Below are 19,165 nucleotides of genomic sequence, written 5' to 3'. Positions count from 1 at the left end.
AACTTTCACCATGCCATAATTAGCTGTCCTTTGTTTCTTTATGTATAAAGATTAGGGCTATACAGAGCATCATCAGCACTCAGAAAATACACGGGAAATGACAATGTTGGCACTTCCTGATTGCTGCTACCATTTAATCAATGTGTCAAATGATGACTGTAGCTGCTAAAACGTTTGAATTGTACTCATCAGAAGTCTATGATTGCGGGATCACAATTCATACGGGATTCATGAAACTCATAGTTAAGTGTCATTTAAACTTTACGGTACAAAAATCACTTTTACTCCTCCTGTCTATATCCTGTGACATTTACTACTCCACGCTGACATTTCTTTCACTTGTTTTTCAGTTCCATCCTGTAGTTAACAGTTATATCTGACTCTCCGGATGTAGACTGTCGGTTTAACACCTCTTCCTAGCATACAGCGAGCGAAAAAAATGTCCAGATATACTACAAGCGATCGATTTTGATAAATGAAAATAGGTTGGAGGTGCACAAAACTTTGCTAAAATAGAGCCAGAGCGAGCGTTTTTTCAAGCAAGTGACACGTCGCTTTGCCTGTTCGGTGACGCACGGAGCAGGTTAGGACATATTCATTGGGAAAAACTGAAACAATCTGATGTTCGCTCCATTTAGGAAGATGTGTTTGCCTGCCATTGGCCACGTATTTCACAAGGCATTCTCCTCCCTTTCTGCTATCTGTGCTATTATACAACCATGATTTTGCAAGGGCACCTTCGCTGCATCCTGAGCTTAGCGCCGCCCAAGACGATGTGATTGGCTTGTTTGTATTTCTTTAAACCAATCACAGAGTGTTTTTCCCTCTCTAACAGACTGATCATGTGTATGGGTCAGGGCTGGGCAATATTTTGGACCAAATACTTGATATTGATATTGTGACAATATTGTAGGGTTGACCATTGGTGCTTTCATTTGAAAGCACCAATGGTCAATGACCAACGTAGCTAGAAAAAGTCTGGTAAGTTCAGAAAAAGAAAACAGAAATTACATAATTTGACTGTAATGCAGCCTTTAAAACCAGGAAGAAGACACTAATGCGATATTACGATACCCAAAATCTAAGACAATGTCTAGTCTCATATCACCATAACGATATAGTGTTGATATATTGCCCAGCTTTAGTAGGGGTGTAAGAAAATATAAAAAAATATGAAGTATCGTGGTATTATATTTTGTGATACTGTATTGATTTTTAATTAATAGCTTACATGCAAAGATTAATTCAGTCATTACTTTGACATTATTACATTACATTATTTAATTTGCAAAGAGATGCGCCCTCTCAAAGTTACAACAGTTACATAAATTATTTTTTTTTGCAAAACAAACACCATTTTCTTTTCATGGTGATTCATAAAAACTCTTGTCTAAGAACAGTTTTAAACTTGTGGCAGTCAGCTGGATTATTTTTGCTAAATCACAGGGGAGCAATAGTGACTGAAAGGGCAAGAGGAAAATTTAAAAAATCCATTTCCCAAATCAAAAAGTAATTTCCCATTTCACGTACTCCTTCTACCCTTTTTCCTCCAATCCTCACTTTTCCTCTCTTTCTCTCTCTCTCCCCCTGCAGAGCTCCTGTCAGCCTGCCACGAGCTCCGGTGCCGCTACGGCTGCGTCATGACGAGAAACGGCACCTTCTGTTTCTGCGCTGATGGCTTTGAGGTCGGCGAGGACGGGACGAGCTGCAGAGGTAGGATTCAGCTGCGCTGGTGGGGGCCTCCTGCCATGGAGCCCTCCCTCCTCTTCCTCCTTCTCTTCCACACACCAATCCCTCCTTTTCGCCCTCAGCCAGACTTCCTTCAGATGAATAAGCAGGAGGTGCTCGCTATATGAGAACCATCTGTCTGCAGGCAGGGCTTCATGTACTGTGCATTACACCCCCAACACACACTTATACTGTATATACAGCACACACATTTCTCTCTGTCTCTTTTCTCTTCCCTCTACATATGTGCCACAGGCCTGGTTTCTGACAGCCAGCGAGGAAGACAGGATTTTGCTGTCAAAGGTGCCTCTAGAGCTGTAGTGTCTCACTTGGACTCTGCACAGACCTTATACCGGCGACATGGCACAACATTGCATAATTGTGCTGGAGGAAGTGCTTTAACAAAGTAGCGTTGCCTCCTGAATTTGATCCTGTTTGGGGGGAAGACTCGAGAAAAGAGCGGTTTATAGGGTGCTGCAGCTCCAAAAAAGGCTCATTGGTTATAAAAGTAATTATGCCTGAGGTGCCAGAGTGAGGCCACATTAAGTATACTTTATGTATTTGGGTCATGTTTGAGCACACCTAATTTGTTACAAATGACTCTCTTTCTTTTTTCTCCATAAGATCATGATGAATGTGCCATGTATGGCGCATGCAGCCAAACCTGCACGAACACCTACGGGTCATACAGATGCAGCTGCACGGAAGGATACATCCTGCAGCCTGACAGGATATCTTGCAAAGCCAAACAAGGTGAGCGGCACACTTGCATGTGGAAACAACACAATCTGCATAGTATGTATGTTTCATTTCTAATAATAAACAGGGCAGGTTTTTGTTCAACCAGAGTGGAGCTTCTCGTCGCCTTGGCGCTCGCTAGCTTTGGTAGGGGCGAGATTAATGTGGTTTAGTAGTGACCACATCTATCACCCGCTTGGGAACGGGTAGACGTGGTCAGGCCAGGATAATGATAAAATTAATGAGCATGATATTTTAAGTGGGAGCAGTCTGGAGTATTTTGTGCGGAGACAATGCCCAGCGTCACCCTGATTTATGTTAATGCCTGATGCCGCTAACAAATCTGTCCCGATGAGTAAAACAGCCTACTTAGAAATAAAAAGAGGTATTGTGTTTTGGTGGTCCGTAAGTAAACAAGCTTAACGTTGTGCGGTATATTTTTGAGTCGTGCATTGAACCATAAAATGCATTTTTTTTAAGGGTGTTGTCACTTTATGGCATATATGGGTTGGATATAGCTGGAGGCCCAACACACCTAAGCTGGGGAGAACACCACTGTTGCAGCTTTTAATCAATGTGACTGGTGTCCTACCAGGAATAAACTGAATATGATTACCCATAAACTTAACTGAACCCAATGCTCACATGCATTAATATTAATTTAGCAGAGAGCGATAGTGGTACAGGGATAACTATGGGGTTACCATTAGTTGCAAAAGCTCATGAATATAAATTTCAGCTAGAGCTCTCTGAGGCTAGACGATGAGGAGCGGCAGGGAATGAAAAACATATTAATGTGTTGAGTGTGAGATTGAAGTTAAAACTCGGCAGCACAAATGTTCTTTTTGGGGGTTTTAATCTTGATTCGATCTCTTCTCATTTGGCTCCGATTGAAGTGGAAGGTAGAATAATTTCTATTCTATTTGTATTCCGAGCACAAATCTGACTCTACAACACCCTGATGGTTTTCATGTCTGCTTGATAAAACACTTCACTGACTCATGCTAAGTACCTGTAACCTGTAACTGTAGATTATGCAAGTGTGGGGTTTTTGCATGTTGCAGACAATACCTTTATCGGACCTGCATAATACAATGAATGGCATGAATCATACTGAATACTACTCAGGAGTGCAGTATGTACTGTATACTGCATAGTGCGTTCGGCAGTAGTATGTATTAGGCAGTTTCTAATACAGCCTTTGTCCCTGTGCAAATGCAGACACACCTAAAAGAGTATTTCTGACTGCGAAAAGGGATGGCTTAATGTACTATCAGTGGGACTTTAATCATGTGAGCCAAAAAAAGCTTTGCCGTTATTGCTACATCAGCTAACATTTCCCATGTTTGATTAAAAGTCGGGGTAGACCAGAGAGGCTGGTCCAAACCCCATCTACCCCCTACTGCGGGAGAAGAACTAAAAGTTGATTCAGAGGGATAAGGGGAAGCAGTTATGTGAGCAGGCATTCTGATTTATTGCCTATATTAGGAGAGTAGCCCTTGACTTGAACTTGTGTGGGAGATCGGGATAAATAAGGGCCCTTTTTAGGGGGTGAACCTGATGTCAGAGAGTGTGCACGCTCAATTAAGCCCATAAAGCAGCTTATCTCAGTTTTACCACCGCGGATTGTTCTTCCACGACTTGACTTATGTTTCTCAATTTGTTGTTTTCATTCCCATCAATCAGCTCTGAAAATCAGTTTCTTGTTGGATTGTTTTTGCTGCTGCTTCACCCAGTGTTAGAGTTAGAATATAATCTTTCTTTCTTTCGCAGGGCTGTCGGAAGTTAACGCGATAATAACACGTTAATGCAAGTTTGTTTTAACGCCACTAATTTCTTAATGCATTTATGCAACTTGCGATTTTTAGGTTGTGCAATCATGCAATTAAATATATATATAAAATGTATTAGTTCTTTCTGAAATACATCATGTGATATACAGCAAACGTTGGATAAATAAACAGACAAATATAATACCACCGACGACAACAGAAATCAGCAACAGAACACCTCAAAATTAGCCTACTATAAACCTGTACACCACATCATTCAAGTGTCCATTTCTTTGTCTCTGTTTTTTCTCATTCTCTGTGTCTGTGTGTTCCTGTCTATTTAAACTAATACCTTCCATATTTTCCCTTCCGCTCCAGATCCTGGTGACAGCCGTCCAATGCTCCTCATCGGTGGCTCAGATCGTATTGTCATCACCCATCTAAATGGAACAGGCCTGCAGCCCCTGAGGTCTCTGAGTGTAAATGGAACACTGGCTCTGGATTTCCAGCACAACCAGGAAAGTGTGTGCTGGGTTCTGTCTACTGAGTCCTCTGGGCAGCTCCGCTGTGCTGAAACCAGGAATCTGCGGGGATTCACACGGGAACAGGAAATAAGAACACAACAAAGTTTGCAACGTATGTCTTCAGCTGTTCATAGTTCTCTCCTACAGTACTTTTCATTTCCCTACTTTTTCCCTGATGAATTTGAGTGATTATCTGCTCTCACATCATGAACACTCTCACCTACAAGAGGATAGTGGTGAGATGAGATCACCCCAGTGCTCTCTCACACAAACATACTCAGCCCTCTCTCTCTCTCATTTATTCCCTCTCACACTCTTACCTGTGAGCTCTCTTTATATCTCTTCATTATCGCTGTGGTTGAAGGCAGGTTAGCCTCAGCGGTTTTGGCCACTCACCTTTCCCCTACAGCTGTCCTTCAACCCTGCAGGCTACACCAGCTTCGCTACATCAAAATGTGCTCTCTTTCCATCCTTTTATTTGATCTTGCCCAGATTCTCACAAATATCAAACCTGTTATTAAATGTCTATAGTTTTTACTGGACGGATTTTTAAGCTTTGAGTCGGAGTCTAACCTACTGTACTGCTGTCATTACCTACAGTTTAATACTGGTGCATTCATTTAGAACAACTGCATCAGAGATGTCAGGTTATAGAGCTCAACAATGACTGGCCACTTTTTGAACGGCTCCGGTTCCAGAAGTGAATTTCCCATTCATTCACTCCATTTACATTTCAGGAAATCCTTATATAAAGAGTTTTAAGCACGGAACCAAACCAACCAGCTACGAGATGAATCGTGACCATAAAACATTTGATTCAGAGCAAAAAAAAAAAAAAAGACAAGACTTTGTACATCATTTTTTTAAGAGTGAAGGAACTACTCATCGCATAAATCATTGTGAATGGCAATTGCCGCCTCTGGAAACTCGCGAAAAATGTTTTAAATTAGTCGTTGTTGTTCTAAATTTAAGACAGATTCAGCAACTTCATGCCTTATTTCTCGCCTCAGATGTTTTCAGAAACACATTTCGGTGAACTATTTTCGTAATATAAGTTACCAAAAGAGCCGCCATGTTGGTCCGGTTTGAAATCCAGGAGCAGATCATGGAGTAGCACGTAGGAGCACGTACCCTCACCAGCTGAGTACAATGGATTGCAACATTACATGACATGCTATTGAGTTGCATTATGGGAAGTGTAGGACCCAGTATTCTTGGAGCTTGCTTAGGGACTAAAAGATGGTATATATCACAGCCTCTGCCTCTCCGATTTTTATAATTTTTTTTTAATATGTGTCTGTGGTGATCATGCAAAGTGTTGAAACATGTATTCAAGTGTATTATACATTTTTTATTCAGCAGTTTTTACACAATAATCTAACCTCTTTTTGCCTTCGCAGATGTGGAGCACATGGCCATTGACTGGCTGACGGGCAACTTCTATTTTGTGAACCGTGTCACCGACAGAATATTTGTGTGTGACCGCGGTGGAGACACGTGTGTTACCATCCTCCAACTAGACCTGCTGAATCCTAAAGGAATAGCTCTGGATCCTCTCATGGGGTGAGTGTTCTGCAGCCTATATAATACACCATCTCTGAAAGTACAGCGAGGCTCATTTATCATCACGCATCTTTTGTTAAAAAAAAGGAAAAAAAAAAATTACAGAAGAAGAAGAAGAGAAAAAAAAAATCTCTATGCATAGCAATTGACTTGTCTGGAAGAATGTGAGTGAGTTACAATGAAGGGATTTAAATGATTCCCTGTCTTTCGACTCAGCCCTCCTCTCTTTGAGCTGTGTAATTTGGTGGATAGCTGGTGATGCTTCAGACAGCTTCTACTGTCGAGACATTCATTTGTATTCAGTGATTTCACCCTCCATCCCTCAGTAGAAAAGGCCCCTTCAGGACTTTCCATTACAGGATTTTTGTCTCTGTGGAGATCACAAAAAAGCTGAGCAACTGCAACGGAGTAAAAAAATATCCCCCCACCGCTCACAGTGAAAACTGAAACATTTACAGCATGTGGTTGACAGTCACACAGAATGTATTATGTAGGTTTCCTGTGTCATCATGCAGAAAAACAAAACAAACAAACAGAAAAAGGAAATTAAATAAATTGCATGCAGCAGCTGTACCAGAATGTGAACCAGTTTCAGTAGCTCAAAGCCTTTTGTGCCCTCTTATTCCCTGTGAGCGAGAGAAGAGAAGGGCCATTATATTACGAGGACAGACACCAAGCTTGGAGCACATCTGTAATGATATACAGATTTTAGAATCCCTGATACACTAATAATAGTGATGCACTCTTTCTTTTTAGTACTAGAGCTCGTAGCGCAGTAATGACCGCCTCCAAACATCAATAACAATCGAAGTATGTTGCATCTGTCCAGTTCTGTTCTAAACCAATTCAGAACTGTGCCATGCCCGGCCCCTCAGCCCCCCAGCCTGTTCTCATTCTCAGGGCATCAAATACAGACGCTTTGTCACACCCCACAGTGTGTGATGCTGACGCACAAGACACCCTGTAGCGTCTGTATGAGATGCACCAGGCTTTCAAGCAGTGTGGTGACGTACTTTAAAAAGCAAAAAAACACACACTGGGCGGGAGGGTCGGTGGATGGGTCCAACAAACACAGGGCTTTCATCCAGGAGACCGCTGTTCATATCCCATGTTCACAATGTTCAGATGTTAAAAACGTATACAGTCATAATTTTCATAATTTTTTCATTCGACTCAGATTTGGCTGTTCAATACGAATATTGAACTATTCGTTCTTTTTTTTTCTTCATATAGACTCTGGCAATCAAAAAATCCATTGGCCTGAGTTTCAGTGATGATTTCGACCATATTAACATAATCATATGCGGTCCGCCACAGTTTCATATTAAACCCAAAATATTTGTACACCTCTCAATCGGTGGGGTCTGCGCAGTCTGCTCGAGGGATTCAACTCGGCAGGTCAGGGCGAGGGCGGTGCGCCCCAACTGGCTCTCGGCTTGGAAAGGGTCGGGGTGAAGGTGGCTTGCGGCTCCCGCTGTGAGCTTTGCAGCACCCTTCGCCTAGACCTCGCCGATTCCCGTGGTGCTCACTGCGCCCTCTCTCCCTGCGGGGAGGGACGGGGCTACTGGCTCAGCTCTCAACTGGGAAGTCCTCAGTACAAGGAGTCTGCGGCAATGTCGGCAAACAACCCGACCATTGTTGAAACACAGATCTCGTTTACCATGCTTGGGTGAGGCTTTTCTGCCGTGTCATCCCCATTCTATACAACCAATGTGTTTATGATTAAATTGTTAACAAGAGCAGAAAGTTCTTCATAGATCTAGCCTCTTAAAAAAAAAACAATGGCTCGACTTCAAGAATTTCAAGTGGACTGAGGGATCACTGATGATGATTCGACTCCTTGAGTTTCAGTTGCAGCCCTAGAATTCACAACATTAACCACGTGTTTACTGCGACTGTAAAGTGACGCCAAAGGGTCCTGAAAAAAGCGTCAGTATGTGACGAGTGGGGATGAGAACGTGTTGCAAGACAACAACTTTGAATCTTAACATAATTAATTTGATTGAAGCTGAACTAGATTACTTCTTTGTTGCTGTCCGCATATAAACTGTACTTAATTCAACAGCTTTTGTTGCCACTTGAAGCCATTGGGTCTAATCAAAATAATCATCTGCTGGTTTCTTAATGACATGGACAGTTTGGATGTGGTTGGCTGCGTCTCAGTGTTCTCATTAAATGCTAGTCAGCCATTGGAAAGCAATATGGTTTACAGTAAATATACGATACCTCGGAGTTTCTAGTAAAGCTTGAGGCTGTTTTTTAAATCAATTTGTTGTGATCACACATGACTCACACACACATACATGTAAGTGGCCATTCTGTTGTGTGTATAAAGGGATTATTGTATGGCTATAGAGTCTGCTGGCCCACAGGGGAGCTGGACATGCAGGATGTCGGCTGGATTGACTGTATAAGACACAGAAGTTTGCAGAGGCCTCTAATTGGTGAGATATGTGTACAGCTGTTTGTGAAGAAGCGGGCCTGAGAGAGGTCTGTCAGCCCGGAGCAATGGAGTGAAAACAAAAGAAATCAGGGAGGTGTTGGGTAGCAGCACAGCGTGAGGAACACTTTATAGAATGCACTCTGGTTTGGCTCTCCACTTTTATTGTTATTTGGTTCTCTCGCTCTGTCTTTCGTTCTTACTATCAGATAAGGCACTTTTACTTTGCTAGAGGAAAGCCTTTTGATGGACAACCCTTTCTTCTTTTCTTTAAAAAGCTTTTCCAAGGACAGTTTGATTGATGGTATGGTTTGTTCTAAAATCCAAGCTACCTTTGAGTCCCATTTCAGTTTAGAGTATACAACGCCGTTTATATCCGTGACTGGAAAGGATGTACTTTGTTTTTAAAATGCCTAATCTTGCTTGAAAAGATTAGTGAAGCATAGATGATGTAAAAAAAAAAAAAAGTATGATGGATTCACTGTGTGTTGATCAGTGCGAGAATCAAGATTTATTTCACTGAGTCAACCCTTTTCCCCGGAAATTAATTTGTTTTGCCAAATATGTTTTTGGGAAGACTTAATTACTGCCTGCATTATGTTCTGTGGCAACATGATGTAATTTTTTTTCGACAGATGGGAATGTCATTAGTTACAAATATACAGATTAGACATTAAGGTATCACTGTCTAGAAGGGGACCCACGAGTTGGGAAACTCTCGCAAGATGGTTAAGGTTAGGCATGGGAAATGTAGAAGAAGGTCTGCACACTGTGGCTCCCTTTACGTGCAATTTATTGGCACATCTTAGTATAGGTAAAGGTAAGGCATGGACCTCAAATGTTTATGATTAGGATAGGTCATCGTGCAGCGAGTCTAATGAGAGTTTTTGCAAGTTTTTGGCAGATTTTACAATTCACGGATTACCTTCTAGACACAATCAGGTATCACCAAGGTTATTATATTATCATCCTATCATTCAATTTTCATGCCAATCCATTTAATAGTTGTTGAGATATTTCACTAAAACCCCAAAAATATCAACCTCATGGTGGCGCTAGAGGAAAAGTCAGGAGATCTATCTCCATCAATGTAAAAAATGTCATGACCGACACCGTCATCCATAGAGCCAGGCTGCTACTGTGACTAATTCAGGCACATGAGTTTTTTTTCTGTAGTATACAAATGGCATAGGTATGTTTTCTTTAGTGTTTAATCACCTAAAAATAAGAATCGTTGTGTTTTCGTTACCTTAGAATGAGCCCTCCATATCTACATACAGAGTGGGTCCTCTCTTCACGTATCTGCCCGCCATGTTTCTACAGTTGCCCAGGACGAACAAACCACTCTGTTAACTTTTTCTGCTTGGGCCGGAGTCAATAACGTTACTCGCTCCGGAGTTAACCTCCTTCACTCCACTCAGCCGCCGGGAAACAAGACACAGGAAACCTCTGTTGGTCTTGAGGAGCTGCAGCATTTATTTCTGCACAAACTGCAACATCCACTGAACATTCACTTGATATTCTTAAAGCAAAACAAACTCTGTCTTCTGCTCCACTCGCTCACTTGTTCACTCAGACACAATCGCCGCCACTCTCTCTCTCTCTCTCTCGCTTCACCACTCACCTCCCACATACACATACACTCTACATACTCTGCTATTCTCCAAATGATCTAATCTCACAACAACTAGCTCTAGATAGGAACATTCATGTTTTTGCGTCGGCCACCGTTTCTCTCCTACACGCTTGACGCACAGGAGAGGTTGCAATCTGCTAATGCTGCTAGATGGCGCTAAATCTTACCCACCGTACCTTTTAAACTGCCAAAAAAATAAAAACTACAAAATAAATCCTTCAAGCTTGAATCCGACCCATGGCCAATTGCTGCATATTGTCCCCTCTCTCGCCCTCTTTCAAGACTACAACCATCTCTATCAAATAACGACAAAAACCCCCCCCAAAAGAAAGTCTTTAAAAAAATAAAGCCCTTTTAACCCCTGCCTCTGTAAAAAAATAGTGAAATAATTATTCTGTATTTTTGCAGAATTGTATTAGAAAACAATAATCTAAAGAAGGACGTCATTTTACAGTAGAGAAAAGGGTTTAATGTCTTTCAAGAGTAAGAAATGCTACCATACTATATGTTAAAGGCTGCACCTTTACTTTTGTTGAAATGCTATTTGCTTCTAACAGCAGATACTTCTAGTTGTTCACAAGGTCTGAGTCCTTGACTATATAATAGATTTTTTATTGTAAAGGTGAATTGCAGTCTGAAAACTGGAAATCTGAACAAAGCAGCTGAAGGAAATTAAGTAACTTTCTCTTCCATATAAAAAGGACAGAAAAGTCAGCAAACAACTTTGAGTGTATACCTTTCATTGCCAGTGTCTATTCAGTCTGTTTCACTGTGCGACTCATACTGTTTTTCACCGGTCCAATGCAGTTGATTTTATCAGAGGTGCTCATCATTTCCAGAATCCCAACATGGATATCGCTGTAGCTGCAGAATGCACAGCATCAGCACCGTCCTAATCCCAGAAAGCTATCATTTGTATGCCACGTGGAGGTGCACCTGTTTGGGGAGCTGAGTTCCTTGCTGACGCTGACAGTTTTTTCAGCGCAGCCTGGTCTACAGTTCAAAGGTCAGCCCATCTCTCCCCTGACTTGACTTGTGCAGATTAAGTCGGCTTCCCGCCGCTCTCCGGCTGCAGCTCGTTATCAGTGGAGGTTGTTGGAGCTCCGTCCTCAGACAGCACGGCGCGCCTTCCATGTTAATTACTGTACGTGCAGACCTGAGCAGTTGAATACTTAAAGTGGCAGTCCATGAGTTAAAGGACATTTCAGTTATTTGTCTGGTGTTTTTCAGTCCCTACTGTAAGAAATTTAGACTACATGTAACACCTGTTTTCCATGAATGATCTTCCGCTGGCTCCCTGCATATTTAAGAATTGATTTTCAAGCCCTCCTCGTGGTTTTTGAGGTACTAAATGGTTTGGCTCCTCTGTGCATCACACATTGTCTATCATTTTGTGTCTACTCACATACCCCGAGGTCCTCCGCAGCATGCCTCCTAAATGTCCCCAAAATTACCACAAAGGAAATGGGAAATGCTGCTTTTATTGCGTTTCCCTCCAGGTTACGGAGCTTCTATGTATCAGAGAGGAAGCCTCACTGGGCATTTTTAAAAAAGCATTTCAAAACATTCTGAAACAGTCTTTAGAAATCTTGTGCTGTGTCCGAAATTGCACACCATGCACTACATACTACAATATGTGTACTATGGTTCAACATACTTTTGTGTGAATGTTACGACCCAGCTCGCTGGGGGAAAGGGAAGCAACATAAAAGCTTGAATTGGCAAAACAAAGTTATTTATTGGTAAGAGTGTGGTTGTTTGATACAAACAAAAAATGGTGAGGGCTGGAGGGTGCTGTTTAAAACAAGGACATAATTATTACCAAAAGAGGACTCTTAAAAAAGAGTTACAACTAACTAAAAAAAGAACCAGACACAAAAATAAAACCTCACTATAAAACAAAACACATAAAACAGCACCCTTGCACCTAGTGAAACTAAACACTCAATTTTAATTGAGTTTAATCAGTATTTTAACCTTGTCCTGGCCCAGTCCCATACGTCGTTTACGAGCGCCTTACTAGATTTCGGATTCGGCAGTATGGAATTTGGGACGTAAACCTTGCTTTAATTTAACATTCATTCTAAACATAAAAAAGTATATACATATATACATATTCATAAATGCATACCGTTCATTTCTTTTGATTGAATTGTATTATCATCACTGCTGTGTGTATCCTGTGCTTCCACTATCAGTGTCCAGTGTTGTCAAACATTTTATCTGGAATTATCTGCTGATAACCTTTGTTGATGTAGTCAGCACTCATTTATGTTTCCTCCTCCAAATTAAATGACTGAATTGTTTTGTACTTCCAGAAATGACTCATATGAGTGTCTTTTGAGCTGAAATGGAACTACTTGGTTAAGGTTAGGACAGAAGATTGTGTACATGATTATCAGAAACCAACTTTTACTAATGGTAGGAAATGGGTTGTGAACAGCTGTCTGCGGTGTCAGAGTGAGTCGCTTTGTTGTTCCAACTATTCACTTCAACCTCATCATGTAATGTGGTCCTAGAACAACATCACACTACTTCTTCATTTGCTCCTGACAGTCATAATTCACGTTTTCACAAGAGGCTCCTGTGAGGTAATGTAAACAAAAGGAGAGTAAGAAGTCAACAATCAGACAGCAGAAAACTGGGCGTATTTGAAGAAAACAAAACAAAAAATGCTCCTTTTAAAGCTAAATTAAGCAAATTATGACCACTAAAGGTGCAAAAAAGACTCCATAACAAACTCACAGAAACACAGCCCTGATATTCTATCATATTACCATGTTATTATGGTTAATCAGTTAACAGCTGGGGGAAATAAATAAGTGCTCAATTAGCTTAATTTCACTTAACTTTGAGGTACTTAATTGAGTATTTTCCTATTGGGGTGCTTCTACTCCACCACATTTAAGAGGGATTTTTTGTTTTGTTTTACTCCTTCTACTGTTACCTGTTACTGTACTTTGCTGATTGAGTTTTAATGTTATTTGGTTAATGTTAAACAAATGTGACATAGCACCACCTGGAGCTCTAATGCTTACTTTGAATGCACAGCTTAATCTTCGGTGAAGCATACTTTCTCCACCACTCCCTCTTTCCACTTACAATAGTTCCCATCAAGCAGAAACAGAGCACTACTGAAGTGTTTGAATGAATGTAAGACAAATATTGACTTTTAGCTCCGGTTTGAATCATCACCACCTCAACTGTCTTCATCATCCACTCCTTTTGTCATTTAATTTCATGTCGCGTTGGGAAGGTAGCATACAGTTGGCACTGTGAATGAATGGGCTGAAAGCAACATATCGACTGCAACAATTATCTTTGAGATTGTCACAGCGGAGTACTTTTTTCAAACAAAAACATGCGTCATCAGAATAATTTAAAACGTACTAAAACCACATAAATGCTCTACACATCGGGGCTTAATTGTAAGTAAAAATGGTGCTGAGTGTCTGAGAAGCCATTCTTCTTCACATTTGTAGAAGACCCACAGCAGGTGCATAGCTACAGTTGAGAAAGAGGTGTAGGCAGGAGCTTTATGCTGCTGTTTTATAGCTTCTCTTAATTCCTCTTGACAGACGAGTATAGGTTTGTGGCTGGGGGACTGGGTAGACTTTGGGCAGAGCTTTGCTGACATATTGATCTAATATCAACACCTGATCAAAGTTAGAGTCTGGCAACCTTGTGACGTGGTCTTATTGGATCAAGAATCTTATCTGGCACATGTAATCTGTTTATTAATAAAGTTACAATATTCTTTTATTAGATTAAGTACACTGATAAAGCGTTACTTGATAAGATAACCATACACCACACTTTTCCATTATTGATTAAGATATTTTTAACATCGCACCCGGGTGCGCTGCCACACGGGTGGCAGTGAAGGCCAGGGACCTCGACGGACTGGACCCGGGCGGCAGAGGCTGGCTCTGGGGACGTGGAACGTCACCTCTCTGTGGGGGAAGGAGCCGGAGCTTGTGCGGGAGGTGGAGCGCTACCAGTTGGATCTGGTAGGGCTTACCTCTACGCACAGCCTCGGTTCTGGAACCGTACTCTTGGATAGGGGTTGGACTCTATTCTTCTCTGGAGTTGCCCATGGTGTGAGGCGCCGGGCGGGTGTGGGGATACTCACAAATCCCCGGCTGAGTGCCGCTACGTTGGAGTTTACCCCGGTGGACGAGAGGGTCGCCTCCCTACGCCTTCGGGTTATGGGGGGGAAAACTCTGACTGTTGTTTGTGCGTATGCACCAAACAGCAGTTCGGAGTATTCGGCCTTCTTGGAGACCCTGAATGGAGTCCTGTATGGGGCTCCAGTAGGGGACTCCATAGTTCTCCTGGGAGACTTCAACGCGCACGTGGGCAACGATGGAGACACCTGGAGTGGCGTGATTGGGAGGAACGGCCTCCCTGATCTAAACCCGAGTGGTCGTTTGTTGTTGGACTTCTGTGCTAGTCATGGATTGTCCATAACGAACACCATGTTCGAACATAAGGATGCTCATAAGTGTACGTGGTACCAGAGCACCCTAGGCCGAAGGTCGATGATCGATTTTGTAATCGTATCATCTGATCTGAGGCCGCATGTTTTGGACACTCGGGTGAAGAGAGGGGCGGAGCTGTCAACTGATCACCATCTGGTGGTGAGTTGGGTCAGAGGGTGGGGGAAGACTCTGGACAGACCTGGTAAGCCCAAACGCGTAGTGAGGGTGAACTGGGAACGTCTGGAGGAGGCCCCTGTCCGAGAGATCTTCAACTCACACCTCCGGCGGAGCTTTTCTGGCATCCCTGTGGAGGTTGGGGGCATTGAACCCGAGTGGACGATGTTCAAAGCTTCCATTGCTGAAGCTGCGGCGGTGAGCTGTGGTTTTAAGGTCTTAGGTGCCTCAAGGGGCGGCAATCCTCGAACACCGTGGTGGACACCGGTGGTCAGGGAAGCCGTCCGACTGAAGAAGGAGGCCTTCCGGGATATGTTATCTCGGAGGTCTCCGGAGGCAGTTGCAGGGTACCGACGGGCCCGAAGAGCAGCAGCCACTGCCGTGACGGAGGCAAAGCAGCGGGTGTGGGAGGAGTTCGGAGCAGCCATGGAGAAGGACTTTCGGTCGGCACCAAAGTGCTTCTGGAAAACCATCCGGCACCTTAGGAGGGGGAAACGGGGAACCATCCAAGCTGTGTACAGTAAGGATGGGACACTGTTGACCTCAACTGAGGAGGTAATCGGGCGGTGGAAGGAGCACTTTGAGGAACTTCTGAATCCGACCAATACGCCCTCTATGGTAGAGGCAGAGCTGGAAGCTGATGGGGGACCATCATCAATTACCCTGGTGGAAGTCACTGAGGTAGTCAAACAACTCCACAGTGGCAAAGCCCCGGGGGTTGATGAGATCCGCCCAGAAATGCTGAAGGCTCTGGGTGGGGAGGGGCTGTCTTGGATGACACGTCTCTTCAACACCGCGTGGAAGTCGGTGACAGTGCCTAAGGAGTGGCAGACCGGGGTGGTGGTTCCCCTTTTCAAAAAGGGGGACCAGAGAGTGTGTGCCAATTACAGGGGTATCACACTGCTCAGCCTCCCTGGTAAAGTCTACTCCAAGGTGCTGGAAAGGAGGGTTCGGCCGATAGTCGAACCTCAGATCGAAGAGGAACAATGCGGATTCCGTCCTGGCCGTGGAACAACGGACCAGCTTTTCACTCTCGCAAGGATCCTGGAGGGGGCCTGGGAGTATGCCCATCCAGTCTACATGTGTTTTGTGGACTTGGAGAAGGCATATGACCGGGTCCCCCGGGAGATACTGTGGGGGGTGCTGCGGGAGTATGGGGTGAGGGGGGCACTTCTCAGGGCCATCCAATCCCTGTACGCCCAAAGCGAGAGCTGTGTTCGGATCCTCGGCAATAAGTCGGACTCGTTTCCGGTGGGGGTTGGCCTCCGCCAGGGCTGCGCTTTGTCACCAATCCTGTTCGTGATATTCATGGACAGGATATCGAGGCGTAGTCGGGTGGAGGAGGGTTTGCAGATCGGTGTGCTGAGGATCTCATCGCTGCTTTTTGCAGATGATGTGGTCCTGTTGGCATCATCGGTCTGCGACCTCCAGCACTCACTGGATCGGTTCGCAGCCGAGTGTGACGCAGTCGGGATGAGAATCAGCACCTCTAAATCTGAGGCCATGGTTCTCAGCAGGAAACCGGTGGTTTGCCTACTCCGGGTAGGGAATGAGTCCTTACCCCAAGTGAAGGAGTTTAAGTATCTCGGGGTCTTGTTCGCGAGTGAGGGGACAATGGAACGTGAGATTGGTCGGAGAATCGGAGCAGCAGGGGCGGTATTGCATTCGCTTTACCGCACCGTTGTGACGAAAAGAGAGCTGAGCCGGAAGGCAAAGCTCTCGATCTACCGTTCAATCTTCGTTCCTACTCTCACCTATGGTCATGAGGGTTGGGTCATGACCGAAAGAACGAGGTCGCGGGTGCAAGCGGCCGAAATGGGTTTCCTCAGGAGGGTGGCTGGCGTCTCCCTTAGAGATAGGGTAAGAAGCTCAGTCATCCGTGAGGGACTCGGAGTAGAGTCCTTGCTCCTTTGCGTCGAAAGGAGCCAGTTGAGGTGGTTCGGGCATCTAGCAAGGATGCCTCCTGGGCGCCTCCCTTGGGAGGTGTTCCAGGCACGACCAGCTGGGAGGAGACCACGGGGAAGACCCAGGACTAGATGGAGAGATTATATCTCTACTCTGGCCTGGGAACGCCTCGGGATCCCCCAGTCAGAGCTGGTTAATGTGGCCCGGGAAAGGGAAGTTTGGGGTCCCCTGCTGGAGCTGTTGCCCCCGCGACCCGATCCCGGATAAGCGGTTGAAGATGGATGGAAGATGGATGGATATTTTTAACATTGACTACTACATTACTAGTACAGTGCTAACTATTTCAGCAGTGCAGTGCATAACATATATTTCTCTACCCAAATGCTGGTTCTGGTTTAACAGTTTAGCCTAGGGCTATGGAAATGGTATCTATCAGCTTAGAGTTATGGTAAAGAGCCAGGTCTCATGGTGTTACTCATGGCTTACTTCCCATGGCTCCTTCCACTTCACAATAATATTGGAACAGAGTAAATGTAACACCATCATTGTTTGTTGTGTGGGCGTACCTGAGATGATTGGCTTGAATTATGTAAATACATCTTGTTAAGGCAAAAATGCATAACTTCTTGTGTTTTGAACAAATACAGATTAACTTCAAACTAGATATTTTCATGTAAAGATACAAACCTTTTTTTTTTTATTGTTGATATCACAGATTCAATTATGCTATATTTACATCCACTTAGATACATTTTTTTCAGTGTATTCTGCTGTGATGTTGATTTTAAAAACACAATGTATGTAGATCAGACCGAGAAGGATCACCAAAACTATCAATAATCTTGGTAATTGTTGTCACTGTACGTATCTCTCAATGTAGATGACACAACAACATAATGTATGCCGAAGTTAAAAACAATTTTGTGTAGAATCAGTTTTAATAAAATACACAATTTTCTCAGCTACGTCTCCCTTACTTACTGAAGCTACGCCTGTCAGTCTCTCCGGTTTTGTACAGCACATAATCAGTTAATAATAAGGGGGTCGCAGATTTACCACTCTGAATTCTTGCTAATTTTTTTAAACAATGGGTCCTTGATTTCAGAGAGAAGTAGACAAAAGCAAGCCTCTAATTTCTATTTTTAAAATGTCAATTTTGCGGCTGGCTTGTTTTAAAATGAGAATCAAGTAAATGGGGTTTTAAAGAGGACCTATTATGCTTTTGTGCTTTCTCCCTTTCCTTTAGTGTGTTATATTGTTTTTTTTTGTACATGTAAAAGGTTTGCAAAGTTACAAAGCCCAAAGTCCTCACCGAAGGGAGTTACTCCCCCCAACAGAAACACTGCTCCTGAACTGCCTGAAACGCCTTGCTTGAAGTCCTGCCCTTTCTTCCATAACGTGGTGATCACACCAAGTAACACATTTGCATAATACCTGCCTAGCGGCTAGTTTGGCATGCCCTCAAACAAATCTAGTTAGAGCGGAGCTGGAGCGGAGTCTGAAGAGTTTGGTTCTGTTGACCAATCGTAACAGTGGGGGCCAACTGACCAATCAGAGCAGACTAGGCTTTTTGGGAGGGCGGGGCCAGGAGCTCAAACAGAGGGTGAAAAGAGGTGCTGCAGCACAGCCGGTAAAATAAAGTGTTTTTTGAACATTAAAGCATGTTAACATGTTCTAGTAGAAACCCAAAATACAAGTATGCACCTGAAAATGAGCAGAATAGATACACTTTTAAACATGCATTTGACGGCTACATGATATCATGCTAAAAGACTGAGGCAAACAGGTCCCAGTTATAAAAAGAGTCTGCATCCTTACTAGTTGATAAACTATGTGGAAATATGGAAAGAAACAGCATTGTTCTTGCAGCTTAGAGCTAGTTAGCACTAGTATTACAGTACGATGAAAAAAGTAGGGTCATTCTAACATACCTCTGGACACTTACATTAAACACTTGAGCTAGTAAAATAGACGTTAAATTTATGTTTCATCGTTTATATTATTGGTCGTTAACCTGTAAGCCCATAAAAAATTTACTTAGCTAATGATATGCTAACTCTAGACCTCAGACGTAACACTAGGTTACTACTGTAGGTAGTAAGCTTGTTAGCCGGGCATGCTAATGTTTGCATCTTATGTTAGAACAGATAAACACACAGTTTTGCTTTTGTGTTTTTGGTTTTGGAAATGCTAAATAATATACC

At 43.2% G+C, this 19,165-nt stretch overlaps 1 protein-coding gene across 6 annotated transcripts in view; it reads left to right on the top strand.

The window, feature by feature from the left end:
• The window catches only part of lrp1bb (low density lipoprotein receptor-related protein 1Bb), a 318,056-nt gene that overhangs the window by 127,041 nt on the left and 171,850 nt on the right, over positions 1 to 19,165 (top strand). For all 6 annotated transcript variants that reach the window (XR_012597184.1, XM_074659766.1, XM_074659767.1 and 3 more), the window contains 4 exons: positions 1,594 to 1,713; positions 2,353 to 2,481; positions 4,617 to 4,874; positions 6,163 to 6,325. Coding sequence is in view for 5 of the 6 variants with exons in the window: in XM_074659766.1 (XP_074515867.1) it covers positions 1,594 to 1,713; positions 2,353 to 2,481; positions 4,617 to 4,874; positions 6,163 to 6,325 (670 nt within the window). In the remaining variant the exon portion in view is untranslated. The remainder of the gene's footprint in view (positions 1 to 1,593; positions 1,714 to 2,352; positions 2,482 to 4,616; positions 4,875 to 6,162; positions 6,326 to 19,165) is intronic.

The sequence above is a fragment of the Sebastes fasciatus genome, chromosome 14 (genome assembly GCF_043250625.1).
Source record: "Sebastes fasciatus isolate fSebFas1 chromosome 14, fSebFas1.pri, whole genome shotgun sequence".
Lineage (NCBI taxonomy): Eukaryota > Metazoa > Chordata > Actinopteri > Perciformes > Sebastidae > Sebastes > Sebastes fasciatus.
This window is presented reverse-complemented; position numbering and strand designations above follow the sequence as displayed.